Consider the following 19,140-nt stretch of genomic DNA (forward strand, 5'->3'; position numbering starts at 1 on the left):
AAAAAATTTTACAAGTTAATTATCTTCAAATTAAGCACAAAATCCTGAACTTTGTGAAAGTGGATAGGTGCTACTGTTCACAATCAAAAACCCCTGCCTGCTTGTTTACAGTGCAATAAGGCTGCTTCACCTCACTGGACGTTTCACTGCCTCATTGAATTGCAAAATATGACGTGGCGAAAACCTGGAAAGTTGGCCTATTTTTTTATGTTTTACACATTACTGTGGTCACCTTACGGTCATCAGTACCGATTCTTCCCAACCCAGAACTATAAAACCCGCGGTGCAGCTCAACAGGACTGAAGCCCAGAAGAGGGGGATTCCCTGGACCAGGGGGCCTCACCTTAGGGACTTCTCGATGCAGCCCCGGCAGAAGCGATGGCCGCAGGGCGTCTGGACGGCCTCCCGCAGGGCCATCAGGCAGATGGGGCACTCGTACTTGCTCTCCAGGGGCGGGTCGAACTCCACGTCGTAGCCCTGCGTGTGCGCGCCGGCCTCGTGCGAGCTGAGGGTGCCCCAGCCGTCCCCCTTGTCGGCGCAGGCCGCGGCGCAGGCCGGAACCACGGCCCCACAGCAGGCCCCGCCACCGCCGTCCTTCTCCAGCTCGCAGCACGACTGGCTCATGGCCGAGCCCTGCGGAGCGGAAATGGGGGACACGCGGGCCGGTTTCAACGCGGAGCGCCACGGGGAGCCAGGGCCCTGTTCCAGCAGGTCGCGACATGTCTCACAGACGCCCATTATCCCACCAGCGTGTCCGTGGACTGTGGGAGGACACTGGAGAACGTACAAGCTCCCCACAGACAGCACTGCTAGCTCAAAAACAGGCTACGGGAAACTACCCATAAAGCAAAGCGACCTAATACCAGTGTTCACATTTTTCTTAAAGGTGCCGTCTGTGCCTCTGTCCTGTGAAATGAAATTATATATTAACTTTATAATGAAAAGCATGAGTTCAAAGTGAAAATCTGGCAACAGACAAATGTTATTTTCCACTTTGACTTGCAGCACTAGCTCAAATTCTTTTGGAGCACAGAAAACTGGACTCATTTTTTCCCTAGGGCAAAATGCCTTTTAAGTTACCCTCTTATTATGAAGACCAACCATTCCTATTTCTGCAGTTGTAGGGACTCGCTTCAAATTCCTAAACCTGTGATGATGACAAAACAGCTAAAGGACACCACCCTTAAGCTACAGAGTAAATGGCAGGTGGTCTAGCCAGTTTCCCAGCTAACACTAAAAAGCACAGGGCACTGAAATGTTAAAGGCCAGGACCTAAGGTTAAAAGGTCTGTTACAATTGCTGCTCAGTATTTTTCAACTTGAGTTTCTGCAGTTAGAGTGCCACCTACAGATCAACCACAGGCATTGCATTGCTGAAATCTTGGGGATGATATCGGTGAGAAAACAACACTACAAATTAATCAGGAAATGTACAATAACATTAAAATCAATATTAAATTAACTGCCCATATTAAAATCAAACAGTCCCAATACAATTACATATAGAACATGGGAGGAGCGGTGGCTCTGTGGCTCAGGATCTGCGCCTGTGACTGGAAGGTTGCCGGTTCAAATCCTGCAGCCGGCAGAGGAATCCTACTCCATTGGGCCCCTGAGCAAGGCCCTTAACCCCAACTGCTCCAGGGGCGCTGTACAATGGCAGATCCTGCACTCTGACCCCAAGCTTCTCTCCCTGTCTGTGTGTCTGTGTCTCATGGAGAGCAAGCTGGGGTATGCGAAAAGATGAATTCCTAATGCAAGAAATTGTATAGGGTTAATAAAGTAACATTATCATCATCATCATTATTATTATTATTATTAGAACAGAATGCAGAAAAAAAACCCAGCTGTATCAGGTATCTTGTCTTTGTGTATCACATGAATGTAGAAAGCCGGTATTTGTAACATGGGCATGGAAGTGCTTGTCAACCCGTTTCTTGTTTTGAAAAGTTGACACAGATCCACGGACACGCACCAGGCCCCCTCACCTTGAAGACGGCGCTCTCTCCGAATTCCCTCTGTGGCAGTCTTCCTGGCTCAAATGTCTACAGGACGCCTTCCCAGAAGAGGGAGTGTTTGACCATGGTGTTTTTCCCCTCCAAGTCACAAATTTCCACCCTCTGTGCTGGGGTCTTTAAGGAGCAGTGTTCATTTTTTTCCTTTCACCTTCTATCTGATGGAGAAAGCCTTCCATAATTTAATCGTAATTCCGTAAATTTTCCACTTGGGACGGAGCTACACCACTTCCTTTCTCTTTCACTAAAGCACGGAATGTACGTTTTCTTCAAACACGACTACTTGGCGTCATCCACATTGCTTCTAGAGCAAAATAAATGGCTGCTTTTAATCTTGAAGAAAGGGAGTCCTTCTCCCGCTCTCAAACTGAAGCAGCCTGGCTATTTCTCCAGCCCCTAATCGCACGGACCTCCGCCCTACAGACACTCCAGCAGCCAGGGTCCCGTCTCTCTACCTCTGGGGCCGACAAGCTGTTTCCAATACAGTCTGTGGACCTACGGGACCAACAAGAAGAAGAGACATTACAGACTCTTCCTTACACAAAAGGAGAATGAAGTGCACTGCACAGGGTTTGTGAAGCCCAAGAAAAACTATAACAGACGTTTTAGGCATCAACAATTTTAAAACCACAACATCCTCACATTTACCATCGAACAAGGGAACTACCTTTTCTCCCACATCCGATTAGGAGTCATATTTCACTTCCAATACGGCCCCTGCACCAGGCCAAAACATGGCATGTATCAGTGGGTGTACAGATGTAGATTCTTGTAAAAAATGTACTGATGATCTGCAAAAGCAATAGCATTTTTCTCAGGTTGTGCTCTTCTGTTGCAATCTTACACAAAGAGGATGAGACAAGGGATATGTGCAGCATCTGATATTGGCTTACTTTAGCACTTCCTATGCTCATATATTTTGGAACCACCAATTGCTTATTCAGGCTCACAACTCCATATCCTGCGACGCACAAGGAGAAAAAGGAGCCAAGACACACTCTTCCGAGATGTGGCGATCTCCACACTGACTTACAGGGGAGTCGGCACCGATTGGTGCAGCTCTGCCACTCTCACTGATGTAACTGCAGGGCGGCAGGTGCGCAGCAAGTCATATGACTTTTAAAACACTTAAGATTAAAGAGGATTATTATTTTTTTCAAATGTGTTAAAACTGGGTGACACGGTGGAGCTGTGGTGAGCATTACTGCCTCACAGCGCTGGGGTCCCGAGTTCAACTCCCAAGGCACTGTGCTCCCACAGCCTACTGGTACTGTAGGTCAACTGGCTTCAGGGAAAGCTGACCCTGGCACGAGTGAGTGTGTCTGCCCTGGAAGAGACTGGTGTCCCATCCAGGGTGTACCCTGCCTTGCGTCAGATGCTTGCTTGGATAGACTTGCCGGCTCCCCGGGACACAGAATTGGAAGAAGCAGTTAGAAAATACAATGCCTGGATCAATAATATACAAAAAAAAGTAAAATACTGAAAATACAAGTACATTTCTAGAGTCGAACTTGTGTTCGTTTACAACGACCATGTTTGTGGCTTTCAATTGGTAACCGTTTCCAATAGATGTAGATGTAGTATAAAAGCAGCAGTTCGGAGCTTCTCGCACTGAAACAGTCTCGGACGGTGATGCACAAATAAAGCAGCTGACATCGTACATTTAAACCCCACATTAAAGTCATCGAGGGGACCAGAAAGCTTTCAAGAAATGAAGAGGGGAGTGGTACGTGCTGATAACACATAGCCGCAACTACAGTAATAAACGTCTTATTCCTACAGATAAAGTGTGACCTACACAAGTGACCGTTTTTCTCGGCAGTAATCCTAAAGGTTGAAATCTATCACACATTCCCACGCCTAGCTAAAAGCATCGCTGCAACTCCACGTCCATGAATTAATATAAGTCTGACCTGATCTGTTCGAGCCCTAGAATATGGGTTGGCAACCAGTACTTTTCCCACCGTTTGTTTGATCAAACACACTCACTGTACTGTAGCTACTACACACACACACACACACACACACAAGTTGACTTCATATCATTCCCCATACAATCGAAAGCAGACACACGAAAAACGACGATTAAAGCGGCACGTTTTTGCCATTTGAGGGAAGTGAGTGACAGGACTAATTTATTAAAACTAACAAGCCGAGGGGAAGTCCTTGAACGCCCATCTGAAGCACTTTCCAAACCATTTAGAGAAACCCCTAATCTAACTGCTTGACGACAGTTATGTCGCGTAGAAATGAGTATCACTCTTACTAGAGTTGAAGAAATCCCCATGGAAAAGGCACAAAATAAGGACTTTTACCAACACTGACATCTTAGCTCGTCCTGGGAAAAAAAACCCCGTGAAAAACAAGACACGCGAAACAAGTAATGGATAACTACGCTGAACATTAAACAAATGTGCCACATAAGCGTGTATTTAAAAACCCCACAGTCTTTGACAGCTTGACCTGTCCTGGGTGCAGACGCCTGCACTGCTGAACTTTTCAAGACAAGGCGGTGACTTCACGGAACTGCGCCGAAATGAACCACTTGAGCAAAGCGGCCTCCCACTGCTGTACAGGGGTCCCCGATCACCCCCCTTTCCCTGGGGAACCGTTACAAACCCAAGCAGCCGCCGCACTGGTGGGTTTAAACCCGTCTTACCTGCCAGGAGCGAGAATATTCCGTGCTCGCTTCTCTGCACTGGCGTCTGACGAGTCAAGAACGTCCGGACATCACGAACTCGGGGGTGAGCGCCGCTTCCCCGGGCGCCCCCTAGCGACAGGGAGGTTTATGACCTCGGTGTTCTGCACAACCACACCTGAATAAATAACTTCTCTCTGTGCAGGACACTGGTGCTAAAAACGCCTGCCCGGCCTCCCTCTGGTTTTTGATCCGCCCGAGCTCTTAGTTTCTGAGGCGAAGTGCCGCCTTTAATTCAAAAGCTTTACCGGATTATATCTCTTCAGCCAGTTTCCCGGCTCTGCGTTCCACAAATGCTATTGCTGCAGTTGTGTCCCTAGCACATAAAGAGATCTAGCAGACAAGAACGCAACCCATTCATCCATACATCATCAGTTCGGATATTAAGTGGGTCCTCTGTTTTTGTCGTCCTTAACAGTTCTCTGCAGGAAGAGGAATTACATTATATCCAGTCCTCATACCACAAAAAAAAAAAAAGATTCTCCCCATGTCCTGCAGAGAGGTTCGGTTATTTACATCCCGCACTTCTGGTGAAGGGCACGTGAAGAACTAGGAAAGTATTTGAGGGTCGATACCACTTATTAACCCTAAAATCTTACCAGCTGGAAACAACTTGTCCAAAAAGGCAGCTACAGATCAATTAGCCTGATTGATTAAAAGCTCCGTTGGAAAAAAAAACGGGACACCGGGTCCTCCACACACAGGCTGAAAACCAATCATGCAGAGGACCGGTTAATGACAAGATATTAAACCCGGAAATGTAAGGATTCAATCCGAGTACAGGTAGTCCCTCCCAACTCATCAGTTGTATTTTAAATTCTTTGCACTGATGGCTAAGTAATTAGACTTATGTTTATTTTCTTGCTGTAACAACGTAGTATGCTTTATTTTGTTTTGTCTTTCTGGACATTCTGTCGAAACTGAAATCCTTTTTGAGAGGCATTACGAAAAGCAAATAGTTTTAAAAACCACTGTGTTCGCCCATCCTGTGTTGGAAAGTATCTAGCTGCCCTGTTGTACTCCAGAAACACGGAAACACGAAGCTTACAGCAGAACTACACCATAAACGGGACACCGGGCCATCTCTGGGTACGCAAACAGACGAACTCATGTTGAGTTGAGACCAATGTCTTTGGGATAGAGTCTTTATTATCCCCAAGGGGCAATTTCTTTTACAGCGGCAGACGTAAAACACAAAAACAATACACGTAAACACATGCATGCACAAAAAAACATCCGTTGAGCAAAGTCGTGACAGATTATGTACAGATGAAGATAACGCCTTCTATGACGAATTACAACACTAAAGCAACTAACTGTAAAGCATAATGCTATAAATCCAATGAATAGCGCAGCCGTGTTAAAATCATAATTGTAAAATAAACTCTAATAAAATGAACATTTTGTTTCTTGCGTTTCATTGAACATCAAACGATTGAAATAAAGGAGAAACAGTGTCCAGAAAAATAACAGTACAATATGTTGCCAGAGACCATCGCAAGTCTGAGCACAACAAGCTAATACTGTTACATACATCAGCTGTGCTCTTATAATATGAGCATCCACAGTTTGCATGAACGATGCCTGCACTTCAGGTCCTGTGTACTTACGTCACACACCGGGGCGCGAGAGCCTGCTGAGCTTTGCTCGTGGCTCCGTCTGGAAGGCAATTGGTCTGTTGTCACACCGGTAGCTCCCCGCTGACTGCGCATGCGTGAGCGTGCTCACCCGTATGTTGACGTCGCACGAAAAGCCCGAACCGATCGCGCGGGAGCCCCGCGTCTGCGCGTTGCGAGTCTTGCGAGTCTTCCCCATCTTCCCTGGCCGAGTCGCTCTTGTTGGGAAGTGAGCAGTCGCGTTATTGCCCGGGCGGCCGTTGGTCCTCAGCGCCGAGTTCTGGAACCTTCCTGCGCAGGGAGCGCTCGGCCACACGGGCCGCTCGTCCGGAGAAAGCGTGCCGCAGGCCGAGGCCGGGATCGGGGAATAGGCATAGCAGGGCTTTGCGCCTCTATACCCACGCTCATGGCGGTGACGGTGGAGGAGCTGTATCGTAACTATGGGATCCTGGCGGACGCCAAGGACAGCGTCGCCCAGGTAAGGGAGCTGCGGCCCGGGGCGCGGGGTGGGCCCGGAGGCGGCCTCGCCGCTCCCGCCGGCTGCGCGCTGCTGGGCCCGTCCGCCGCGCCGAGGCGAGAGCAGGCCGCCGCGGAGCCTGCCTCCCGTGTCGGTGCTGTGGGAGAGAAAGTCGCCAGGGGGGGCGGAGGAGGCCGGGGCCGCTGTGAGCTGCCGGTGTGCGGCTTGCCCAGCAGGCCGGTGCACGGAGAGAGAGAAACTTACGGGCCGTCTTGCTCCGAACTAGGGCCGATGAGAGTCGCCCCTCACGGTTTCTAGTGCCACAACACTTCACCTTTCGCTAATGGGTTATTGTTAGCGAAATAACCCATTAGCGTTATTTCTAATAACGTGCTGGTAATTATTGTGCTGGTATTTTGATATGTTTTTAATCAACCCCCTTTTTTTTCTTTGTTGGGTATACAGTACAAGTCCCAGCTTACATTAGGGCAGAAAGGAAGTAGCCAAATACAGAATCTTATGTGTTGATAATATTTCTGGCTTACGTGATTCAACGTTTCGGTTCAGCCAGTTCAATTCAGTGTCTGGTAGGGTGACTCTGGGACGTTAAATGCTGTGGTTTTCAAGAAGGTCATGTCCCTTTGTTCTTAAGCGCAGTTATCGATGTTACAATAAAAAAAATATATCCAGGTTAAGGTTTTCATTTGCATATGAACAAAATTGTTGATTGAATGCATCCCAGTTAAGTAAGTTCACGGTTTTCATAGGCTGTCGTGGTTAATCTTTCTTCTCATCTCTCAGAACAAAATAATTGTTCTGTGCTGTGAAGATGGCAGCTCAGTTGTTTCGTAGCTGAAGTAGATCAGGGGTTCATATAGCAAAAACGTTAAAAATATTTTGTAAGTTGTAATCTAATTTTCACTTCTGCCTGGTGCAGTTTTAGAGCTCGAGATGGCAAATCCTGTCCTTTGCCTGAGTCTGGTCGTGTGGTCATCTTGATGGCCGTTTTCTTGGGCCCTTCTTGGAGAATAAAATCAGTGTGTTTAAATTTAACGTGCTCGCTAGCTTACTGCTGCTGTACATGTGTGCTTAGTATTGTTGATGGTTCTGCAGAGCTAGGTCTTGGCAAGTAAGTTTGCTGTAATGTGACTCCAAAGGCTGTCACAAGCAACTATTGCAGCTTCGCAGCCAGAATTGGGATTGGGAATGGATTTCACAGTGTCTGCTTTAGGACCTGGGGTGCTGTCTGTGTGGAGTTTGTATATTCTCCCTTTGCTCGCGTGGGTTTCCTCCCACAGTCCAAGGACATGCTGGTGGGTTAATTGGCCCTGGTGTGTGTGTTGGTGTCTGTGTGTGGACTGGCGTCCCATCCAAGGTGTTCCCTGCCTTGAGCCAGTTTCTTGCAAGGATAGACTCCGGTTTCCCCGTGACTTTGAATTGGAAGGAGCGGTTGAAAATGGATGGGATGCTCGCCCACGGTACATGTGCTGTATGGTTTGTGACGTCTGTGTAGTAACAAGCCCCTCTCCCCGCAGCACAAGGATGCGTACCAGGTGATCTTGGACGGGGTGAAGGGAGGCCCGAAGGAGAAGCGCCTGGCCGCGCAGTTTATTCCCAAGTTCTTCAAGAGCTTCCCCGAGCTGGCGGACGCTGCCATCAACGCGCAGCTCGACCTCTGCGAGGACGAGGATGTCTCGGTAAGAACAGTAAAACAAGCTGCAGCTCGGCACGCCCTTCTGAGCCTCATCACCTGAAAAAATTAAAGGCGTGAAACAAGTGCAGAGTGATGGCAGAATATTTCCGGAGGCTTGCACTAGTGCTCTTTCGCAGATTGATGTTTACAGTGCGGGGGTGAATGAGGTAAATGGTACCCTCCCTTGTGACGTGCAGTTCATTTCAGTTTCTGTTTTTCTCTTTCCTGTCTAGATCCGGCGCCAGGCCATCAAAGAGCTCCCTCAGTTTGCTGCTGGAGAGAATCTCCCCAGGGTGGCAGACATATTAACACAGCTCTTACAGACAGGTACACATTCAGAGCAGCTTTCAGTTCCACCCGTGCCTTGGTCCCTGTCAGTGCCACAGTCCCGTACATTAGACGGCTTTATCGTTTTTGTCTTGAAATTTTTTTCTGTACACCATTTTCCTGTATATTCCCCCCCTTAATTGTGCGGTGTGTTAGATTTAACCCTTGGCTAGCAACGTTGCACTTAGCGCACATCCTCTTGGTTTGAGTAAACTCGACTGGCCAATATATTGATTAACTAGGAGAGGCTTTCAATAGTCAAGCAAGTCTTTCTTTTTCTCTCCAGTGTTAACTAGTAATTTATTGGTTTGAATGATAATTTTTTTGCGTTTTCTGTCAACAGATGACTCTGCAGAGTTTAACCTGGTAAACAATGCATTGCTGTCCATATTCAAGATGGATGCCAGAGGTAGGATTACGTGATTCACTAAATCAATTTATTCTTTTGTACTCACCTCTTTAATGGTGGAATGGCGGCATCTTAAAGGACGTGGACTTTGGGATTAAAAACCGCTGCTAACTAATACTATAGTCTCTTCCTTAAATCACTTTTCTTCATCATGTTAATCAGAATTTAGAAGAGTTTTTAAAGTTTGGGCTGTGAGTTTGAGGGACTGGTCCTTGACATCAACATAAACGTCCAGAGCTATTTCATTTCTTTCATTTTTGAGTCAGTCTCTTATCTCTGCCACTGTGTCCCTGTAGGGACGCTGGGAGGCTTGTTCACTCAGATCCTGCAAGGGGAAGACATCGTCAGAGAGAGGGCCATCAAGTTCCTCTCCACCAAACTGAAGACTCTGCCAGAAGAGGTGCTGACCAAGGAAGTGGAGGATTACATCTTCACTGAGTCCAAGAGGGTAAGTGTAGGGCCACATGCCTGACAGTAATCTGATTAAATAACGGGAGCAATAATTGAACTAGATTAGACAGTGCATCTCAGACTCTGAACCATTACAGGAATTAGATTTCAACATACTGCTTCCTTTTAAGTACTTTTCTATATGTAGAAATCCTTGATGGCATCATTCTTATAATTACACAGTTTAAAATTAAAATCTTGATATATGTCCTGCGGAGTTTGTAATGAATATTATTTTCTTTCTCCTTGTCAAGATTAATGAAATTCTAGAAACGCTTGGTTACGTTTTTTGAGTTTCTCACATTACAATATTTAACTCCTGAAGATTGATGCTTTTGAATTTTATAACATATATTATTCAGTGGGCTTTTTTGCTCCTAACATTACGGCTTGTGTGTCAATATTTACTGTTGTAAGTAGCAAAAGCATGTAGGTTAGTGGAGCTGTTGCTGCTGTTGAAATGTTTGTGTGTGGTGAAAACTGAGGCTGTTTCTAACTTATAGCCTTAGTTGTGTTCTTGTGGATTTGTTTCCTCGAAAAGCTCTGCTTTCTGGACAAAGGAGCCTAATAGTGTTGGGCTGGCCTGGTCACTTCATAAAAGTAAAAAATGTAGAGAATGTCTTGTCTGTTTCGTATACCCAAAAGGACTGTGTGCATTGTACTTCTTTCGTTATTAAATAATTCTCAGAAAGATAAATCAGGGATATCATTTTAACAATACACTTGAGTTGTAAACATAAAGTGTTTCTTTCAGTCTCTGAAGATATCAGTAATGACTTTTGCAGGGTGGAGCTTTTAATTCTCAGTTCAGTCCAACATGGCTACTAAATTGACACTCTGTACAAATTCAGTTACATGCAATACAATGGCTTCAGTTTTCTAGACAATAGTTGTATTTGCCATTAGAAGTTCTTCACCATTTGCATTCACTATTTACATATCAACAGTCTATCGATTGGGGGGAACCGTTTAGCCCTTGTTGTGTAAACGTGCGTCCTGCCCGGCTCTTGAACTGTGAATGTCCGATCGTTCATGGGGGTCGTTTCGGGCACGAAGGCTTATTGTCCTGTGTGAATCTTTAGCCACTGTGGAAGGCCCACGGTCCCTTCCATCTGTCATTCACAGTGAAGCCCCACCGGCAAACACTTAGGTCCTGATTCCCCGCCCCGCGTTGAAAGAGTTGAAATTTGCAAATAACCCTCCAGCTAATAATAATCATTTACTTACTTCTACCATAAGGTATTAACTAAATAAGGGGGCAAATATCATTAAACCTAGTGTGTAACACTACCATGAAAGTCATTCCACCTTTGTTATAATTGAAAGTTTAATGAATAATTTGAAAGAAATGTTCTTCTCTTCGAAACATCGAGTTGGTGGGGGAGGGTCACATGACCGCAGAGGCGTTTCCCGAGAAGCAGAAGAGGCTCATCAGTAATGAGGGATGTAGGCTAGGGCAAGTCTTCAATGCAGATGAAACAGGCTTGTTCTGGAAGAAAATAAGGAAGCAAACACCAGCATTAAAGGTGGACTGATGATGCCACAGTAATGTGGCTGGTCACATAATTAAGCCAGGCTTGCCCATTTATTGTCTGTCAAGTCATAAGGCCTGCATGAGTGTGCATATGTTTTTGGACTTCTTGCGTAAGTGCTGTGTGCTTATGGTCAGATGGGTAGGATAGGGCTCACTTGCTAGTACAAGGACTTTAGTTCGCCTTCAGTGCATGAAATTTGAAATTCAGCTGCCCCGTCCTGCAAAATTTATTTTTCACATTACAGCCCAGTTCTAGCCCGGTGACCCTTGTTAACAGGTAATCGAATCCTCTGAGGTAAATTGGTAAATGTTGACACCTTACCATACTGCGGAGTCGGTATAGTCATCTTGGCATCTTCGATGTGTTCTGTGTCTTCTCACGTGTTCCCGCTGTGCTTCAGGTGCTGGAGGACGTGACGGGGGAGGAGTTTGTCCTGCTGATGAAGATCCTCTCGGGCCTGAAGAGCTTGCAGACGGTGAGCGGGCGCCAGCAGCTGGTGGAGCTGGTAGCGGAGCAGGCGTACCTGGAGCAGCACCTGAACCCCGCTGATGCCGACAGCGTGGACCGCCTGCTGCAGTGCACGCGCCAGGCTGTGCCCCTGTTCTCTGTGAGTCTCCCAGTCAGGCTCTGAATAGTTCACACAAGGCTTCCTTTTTATTTTTTCTGCCATGGGATTATGAGATTTCTGCTTACTAGTTTTTTTCATGTTTATTTTAAATGTCTCATGACGTGTCTCAGGCTATTTATTGGTGAATTTAACATTTCAGAAATAAGTTGTATATTTTATAGGCATGGTGGTGCAGTGGTTTGCACTGCTGCCTTGCCAAGGCTTGGGCCCTGGGTTCAGTTCCTGGGTAGCTTACCTGCGTGGATATTGTATGTTCATCACATGTTCGTGTGGGTTTCCCCTGAACACTCCAGTATTGCTCCCACAGTCCAAAACCATTCTAGTGGGTTTAAATAGTTGTTGGGGAAAATTGGTGCTGGCGTGAATGTGTGTGTGTGTGTGTGCCCTGCAGTGGACTGGTCCAGGGTGCACCCTGCCATATGCCCATTGCTTGCTGGGATAGACTTCAGCTCCCCTGCAGTCCTGAATTGAAAGTAGTGATCATAAACTGGATGGATGAAAAAATGTCGTTATTTTATATAAAAACATTTTTCCCCTCTTGGTTCTCTTTGTCAGTGTCTCGTTACTGGTCATGTTAATCTGACTAATTTTACACAGGAAATAATTCCAATTTGTTCATTGTTTTCTATCTTAGAAAAATGTACATTCCACAAGGTTTGTGACCTACTTCTGTGAGCATGTCATGTCCAATCTCAGCACGCTGACCAGTCCTGTGGCTGAACTGGACATTCAGTTAGAGGTTAGTGCATCCTAATACTGAAAGTAAAGGTTTTGAATTTTTTTCCAATACAAAGCTGAAGTAGTTTGGATTTTTTCTCAATCGTTTTCTGACAAGAATATCACTTCTGAACATTAAAATTAATTGGGCCTAATACTGTAAAGTATGTCAAGACCAAGTATGATGGACAGTGTAGATAATGTGTTAAGATGAATGATCCCATGCAGAGTAATTTGAACTATTTCAATAAACTGAATCTTGTTTTGAACTGCAGGAAAATATTTCTACGTCTCCTAGCTTCCCTTCTACAACAATTTATTACATTATGTAAAAGGGTGCCTAATTTAAAGTTTAAGTTGACTTTGTCATGAGAGTTGGCCAATCTATTGTAGCGTTGTTAGGCAGAAATGCAATGATCCCTTCTAGCCTGCTGTAGTAGTCTGTTGATTCAGTTGGTCCATGTAGCAGCAGGTTTGAACAAAAAAAATTCCACCCCAACAACAGCACTCAGGTCAAATTGGGGCCTGGATTTACTGTTGTGCTCAGAATGTCTCCTTATTGCTATTCCTATTCCAGATGAAGGTTAATAGAAATACTTTTAACAGCCTTAAAGTGATTGTGTACTACAGAAAAACAAGGTGACCTGCATAGTCTCCTTTATATGCAAAAAGTTGCTTAAGATTGTTTAGGTTTCCAGTGCTTAAATATTAGACAATTATCATTATTAGCATTTTGAAATGTTTAAATGCTTAAATACACGTTTCTGGTGTAGTTTCTAAACTTGAGCCGAAGACAGATTCATGTGGTTAGCACTGCTGCCTGACCTGTGGTTATGACCATGAGCTGTGGTCGGATTTACCCACTGGTTAATCCCAGAGCAGTGCTCGTCCACTCTGGGAGTATTTGGTTTGTACCAACGACCGTGACGCGTATGAATTACAGTGGTTGTGTTTTGTATGCAAGAGCCTTTTGCACCCGCATGTCAGATGACTGAAATGATTATCTGACAGATAAGCTGTGGCTGCACTTCTTTTTACAGAAATAAGTACTAGAGATCTGTTATGTTATAACTCAATAAAATAAATTATATATCCTTACTGCTTCTCAGAGAAGCAAACCCACTGCATGAAACTTGAAACAGATCACCCCAGTGTGGTTTGTAACTTGCAGTCCTTTCATTGGTTACATGTTTTTGGTTTGAGTTGTTCAAGGTTCATATCTATAGAGAACTGATCCTACTTGTGACTGCAGATTGAGGCTTTCCATTGAAAAGTACATAGAGATGGTCTAAAAAGAAGACAAGGTATAATGACAAATTATCAAAAGTTGAAGTTAACACAATTTCACATTCCCAGTGATTTGCACAAAGGCATGTAACACTTTCCAGATTTGTTGTTTGAACCAGAAACATGCAAACCATGGGAGATGGCACTTAATAGGTGATGCTGTTTGCTTTTTCTCTGTAGGTTTTGAAGTTGTTGGCAGAGATGAGCCCTTTCTGTGGGGATATGGATAAATTGGAAGCCAATTTATCCATGCTCTTTGAAAAACTTCTGGTAAGATGGATTTATTTTCTTCTCCTGGCGTACATAACAATATAACATTTACTGTATATCATATGGAGAGCTGGGTTTTAAATAGTGAAACAGGATGTAAACTTTGCATTTTGGTGAGGACATCCTGTTGCATGCATTTTATTTTTTTGTGCCTGTTATTCTGGCTTATAACATTTGTGATTAAAAAATGTTTCAAAATCATTGGCTTGGTATGATAATCACGAATTCCTGGCAGTGTTACTGTGGAAGCAGTGCAGGAGGCTTTGGCGGTTGTTGTAGGTGATTAACCCTGCCTTGTGATTTTGTGTTATGTTTGTCAGGAATACATGCCTTTACCCCCAGAGGAGGCAGAGAATGGAGAAAACGCAGGCAACGAGGAGCCCAAGCTTCAGTTCAGCTATGTGGAGTGCCTTCTCTATAGCTTCCATCAGCTGGGCAAGAAACTTCCTGACTTTCTAACTGACAAAGTCAATGCAGAAAGACTTAAAGACTTCAAAATCAGGTACTTGATTGAAAGGATCCGCAGTTGCTTTACAGCTGTAGCCATGTGAGATTAGATAGATATATATAAGCATACTGAGACTGGCTTTGTAGTTTGTAGTCATTGTAGTCATCACAGTTTCAAATCCTGCAATAAAGCACATGAAAATCCACTTTTGCACCCAGTACTTGATTACAATCAACTAACAATTACTGTTAACCTTTTCCATACCAAGTGCTTTGGGTACAACTGTAAATATGGGGAGTAGCTAGTTTTGTGAAAAAATGGAGAGATCATTTGGAGTCGGGGGAGCTTTCGTGTGATGGAAGCTAATTTGCAGTAGAGTGTCAATTTCTTTTTCATGTTATTTTAGCTTAATGCCTCTACCTGTTCCACTCCACAGACTGCAGTACTTTGCTCGGGGGCTGCAGGTCTATATCAGACAATTAAGAGTTGCCTTGCAAGGGAAAACAGGGGATGCCCTGAAGACAGAGGAGGTAAGTCTTAGTTACAGCACCTTCAGGGTCATTCACTTCAGGATGACACCTGATGCAGGTGAACAGATTATACTGTGGATTAATGGTTCTTAGTGGTGATTTTGATTTAATGATTTGAAGGCGCTTATAATAATTTCAAAGGCTTTGAAACACTTGAAAATATAATAAACACCATTCTGATTTATTGATTAAATCCATGCTTTAAAGATGGATATTTTGTACATTGATTTGAATACATGATACTCCTCAGAATAGCCTGTTGGTTCTACCTCTGAATGAAGTACCCTTGCTTTTCCTGCTGTAAAATATATTGGCTTGTTTAAATTTTTAATTTCAAAGAAAATACTTTAATACTGGTATTTTAATCTAAAGGGGTTGTTAGTGCTTAACTATGTAAGATCTGATTACTAGCCTTTTAAAATATCACAGCAAAATTGCATTAATTAGTTCTCAGAAAATGTATTAATAATCAGCCAGCTTTTTTCAAAAATTAAAAATCTTTGGCAACAGCCACATTCATGAGAACAAAAATGGCTAATGAATCTACAGCTATCATTTTAATGGAAATGTGTAACAATCTCATCAGGCAAAATCGTTTTTTTTGTGGTGCTTTTTGAAAGTATCAGTTTGCAAAATAAAAAATGTTAGCATCAAAAAAGTACTAATCAATAACATGTAAATCTTTTTGTGTTTACTTATGCATCTTTAAACATGCTTGAATTGAAATGTTTCTCATTGCTAATTTATTTTTTTTCAGAATAAAATAAAAGTAGTGGCCTTGAAGATCACTAACAACATCAATGTTTTAATAAAGGTAAGCTGATATGGAAGATCTTCTAAGAAGCCATCAGGGAAGACTTATGCTGTTGACTGATACTCTGAATGCTGGGATTGTCTTAAGTTTCAATCCAAGAAATTCACAACATGAATACAGAAGCCAGTAGAAAGTGGTTTAAAAATTGTTGATGGTCATAAAACCCAAGTTCATGGTGGCACATCCGACCAATAGGTAACATGTAAATGTTAAATAGGCAAAGGACCAAATACAGCACCATGTGGAACACTTTGATTCAGTCTTGTGTTAATGATCATTACCTGTTTATTTCTTCATACAAAGTAGTTTAATCATTTAGTGAATTAAAGACCAAAAGGCTGAATGTTTGTTTTTTCTGTTCATTTAATATCCATAGGACCTTTTCCACAACCCTCCCTCATACAAGAGCACAGTGACACTATCGTGGAAACCAGTTCAGAAAGTAGAGGCTGCAGGGTAAGGAAATTTAGTTGCTTTGATTTTTGTGCATCTGTAAATGTTAACTTTTTATGGTTGTGAAATTAATAAACCTATTACACATCAGTGTTCTAATTAAGGATCTTACAATCCATAACTGTGATACCAGAAGTCCACAGCTGAGTTTCAGTCTATCTTAAAAATGGGAGTGCAAGGCTTAATGTAAAGGGTGATACAGGAGTTACATTAAAGAGCTTTCAATTTTTTTCTTCAGTCTCAAACGTACCACTAGTGATGATACGACTTCCAGCACCCCCTCAAAGAAGCCGTCCCCCTTGCCCAAGAGGGACTCCCGGCAGATATATAATCCGCCAAGTGGCAAGTACAGTGGCAGCATTGGAAACTTCTCTTACGGTGAGTGGTGATGAAATGGGTATCTTGCACTTTGCTCATCCCATCTTTTACAAGACAAGGTACCATAGGTTTTTCATTTTAATTGCCTGTGCTTCTGTGAGTGAAGTGGTCGTGCTCAGCTTGCCAGAGCACTGCCAGGTGAGCTGCCACTAGTCGGACAGGACCTCTTAGCAGAACAGCAACTGTCTTGATCTACAAGGCATCTGCAGGCTCGCAGTAACATGAGGGTGAGCTGAGCACGCCACGCACTGTGGAACAATGGCTCTGAAGAGGGGGCTTGTCAGAGGAGCATTTCTTACCGATGCAGTAGTGAAAGAATACAGTAGCTGTGAGTTAAATTCCAGATTAGGTGGATGTTGAATGTAATCAATGAATGAATCCAAGTTTAAGCACTGTTAATTCAATCTTTAACAACATGGTTTCATTGGTCTGAAAGGTCTTAAGCCAGACCTGCAGAGCAGTGTGGTGATGTGCTTGTGTGCTGGGTTCCAGAGCAGCGAGGAGGATTCAGAGGAGGCAGAGGCAGAGGCTGGGGAGGCCGAGGGAATCGGAGCCGAGGGAGGATCTACTAACGGGAGCTCTGTGGAGCACGCCAGTCAAGACGCAGTGACGCCTGCTCAGAGCACCTGGGAGGGCACCTTTTATACCAATGCATCTGTCTTTATACACTGTCTGGAACATGATGATCTCACCTGTTATTTTTCTAATCGTCCATAAGCAATGAGACATTTTGGTTTCTGACCCTTAAGGAATCCAAGGTTCTGATTTATTTTTTTCTATAAACTTTTTCAATCCGTTCACATTCAGGAAGACTGTACCAGGACGCCTGTTTATTGAACATGCTTCTATGGAACAAAAGCCTTTTGTCAGGCTCCAGTGCAAGGTTGTTTGACTCCCAGTGGACAGTTTTATGTTTTTTAAAGTAGTTACTAAGAGGCCTACCCTGTGTTTTTATTTGATTTTATACAGCTTTTTTTACATGAAAGGTTTGTATGGAGCAATGATGGAATTAACTGTTTTTGCATATCTGAACAGCAGTAGTTTCCAAACATCAGGAAAAGGACTCGCCATTAACTTTAATCCCCCCCCCCCCCCTTTTGTTTTTAATTTGCTGGACGAAGTGTGCATGAGAACACCAGGATAATGGGTGGTAGAATAGATGGCTTTGGCCTCATGAAGAAAAAAGATCAGTTTAGTAATATCTTGTGAATGTTGCATTTTATAACTTCATTAGTTGTTCATTCATGCCTTGCCTATGTAAGGGTTAAAAAAAGACCAAGAGGGCACTCATTTCTTTATCCTGGTACATTTCTGAAGACCAGGGCAAAGATAATTGGTAATGTATAGACTATTTTGAAGGCAACAGTACTTAAATATTTTAGCAATAGGCTTTTAAAGCTTTGTTGCCAGTGGAGTTTTGGAAAGTTGATTCTGGCAAGTTTTGGTGTAAGAAAAAAATGCTTTAAAACTTTGCATGATTTTTGTATTGGCTTTTCTGTTACCGTAAGTGGTATTTAAGATGTTTTTCAATTAAAACGATGAAATTTACACCAAGCAAGTGTGTTTGCATTTATGTTTAGGTTTGTAAGTGTTAGCAATGTAACTTAATTTATCTTGTTTACTATTTGTCTAATTTGAATGTTTTTGATAGAAGGAGAATTCCATATTGCTATTTAACTTTTCCTACTTGAAAATATTCTGTGTGGTTCTGCAATATGTTGTTTAATCATTCAGAATTAAAGAAAGTCTTGCCATTCTGTAGAAGTTTCTAGATTTCTACATTTACATATTTGTGAAGCACTTTCATAAAATTACTTTACACTTACACATAATGGTTATTTCCTTGTCAAAGTTCTGTTGCTTCCAACTAAATTTGGGGATTATGTCCCTGACTTCAGTTGAATCAGGTAACCAAATGTGTTTGAAGATTGGTCAGCTCAATAAAGTGATACTTTCTGCAAAGGTTCTTTAAAGGTTTTTTTAAAATGAAATATGACTTAATACTTCCATTCCTGATTCTTAAGACGAATGCCAAGTCCAGAAATGCAGGATGCCCTCCAAATGTGTAATAGATTGTGGTGTGATTATGATGGACATCAATTTTATAGATTTTCTGTGATGACTTGACATTTCTTCTAACCATGTTAAGGATCACCGACCAAGAAATATTAAAGGGCTGAAGGGAACACTTTCACAGGAACTTTTAGCGCACAGATTATCCATTTAGCCACTGATTATAGTAGATTGTTGGTTATAATGTGCTAGAAGAAACTTCAGAACAGTTTACACACCCTGCAGTTGAAACGGTCACATTCTCTTATTTCCCACACAATATGGCATTGACCTCTTTTAGCAAGAGGAAAGGAAATTTTGCATTTCTGGAAAAGATTTGTTAAATTTACAGCACAGCACATAA

General features: G+C 43.3%; 2 protein-coding genes across 4 annotated transcripts in view; one reads left to right on the forward strand and one right to left on the reverse strand.

Annotated features, from left to right (window-relative positions):
* Positions 1-6,409, reverse strand: part of traf6 (TNF receptor-associated factor 6) — an 18,828-nt gene extending 12,419 nt beyond the window's left edge. Inside the window, exons 1-4 of one of the 3 annotated variants that reach the window (XM_088611693.1) lie at positions 6,323-6,409; positions 4,674-5,134; positions 1,988-2,509; positions 344-633 (exon numbers count right to left, since the gene is read on the reverse strand). In XM_088611693.1, the coding sequence (XP_088467819.1) occupies positions 344-624 (281 nt within the window). In that variant the 5' untranslated portion in view covers positions 625-633; positions 1,988-2,509; positions 4,674-5,134; positions 6,323-6,409. Of the gene's footprint in view, positions 1-343; positions 907-1,987; positions 2,510-4,673; positions 5,135-6,322 lie in introns of all 3 variants that reach the window. The other 2 variants (XM_088611691.1, XM_088611692.1) reach the window with 2 other exon arrangements.
* On the forward strand, positions 6,408-18,278 carry api5 (apoptosis inhibitor 5). The gene is made up of 14 exons (XM_088611690.1): positions 6,408-6,806; positions 8,321-8,482; positions 8,712-8,805; positions 9,149-9,214; positions 9,511-9,662; positions 11,600-11,806; positions 12,462-12,566; positions 14,012-14,101; positions 14,422-14,603; positions 14,986-15,079; positions 15,837-15,893; positions 16,270-16,349; positions 16,585-16,724; positions 17,217-18,278. Exons 1-14 carry the CDS (start codon positions 6,423-6,425, stop codon positions 17,294-17,296), a joined length of 1,893 nt encoding a protein of 630 aa, XP_088467816.1. The 5' UTR covers positions 6,408-6,422; the 3' UTR covers positions 17,297-18,278.
* The last annotated feature ends 862 nt before the right edge of the window (positions 18,279-19,140 follow it).

Source organism: Lepisosteus platostomus, chromosome 18 (genome assembly GCF_059453375.1).
Source record: "Lepisosteus platostomus isolate fLepPlt1 chromosome 18, fLepPlt1.hap1, whole genome shotgun sequence".
NCBI lineage: Eukaryota > Metazoa > Chordata > Actinopteri > Semionotiformes > Lepisosteidae > Lepisosteus > Lepisosteus platostomus.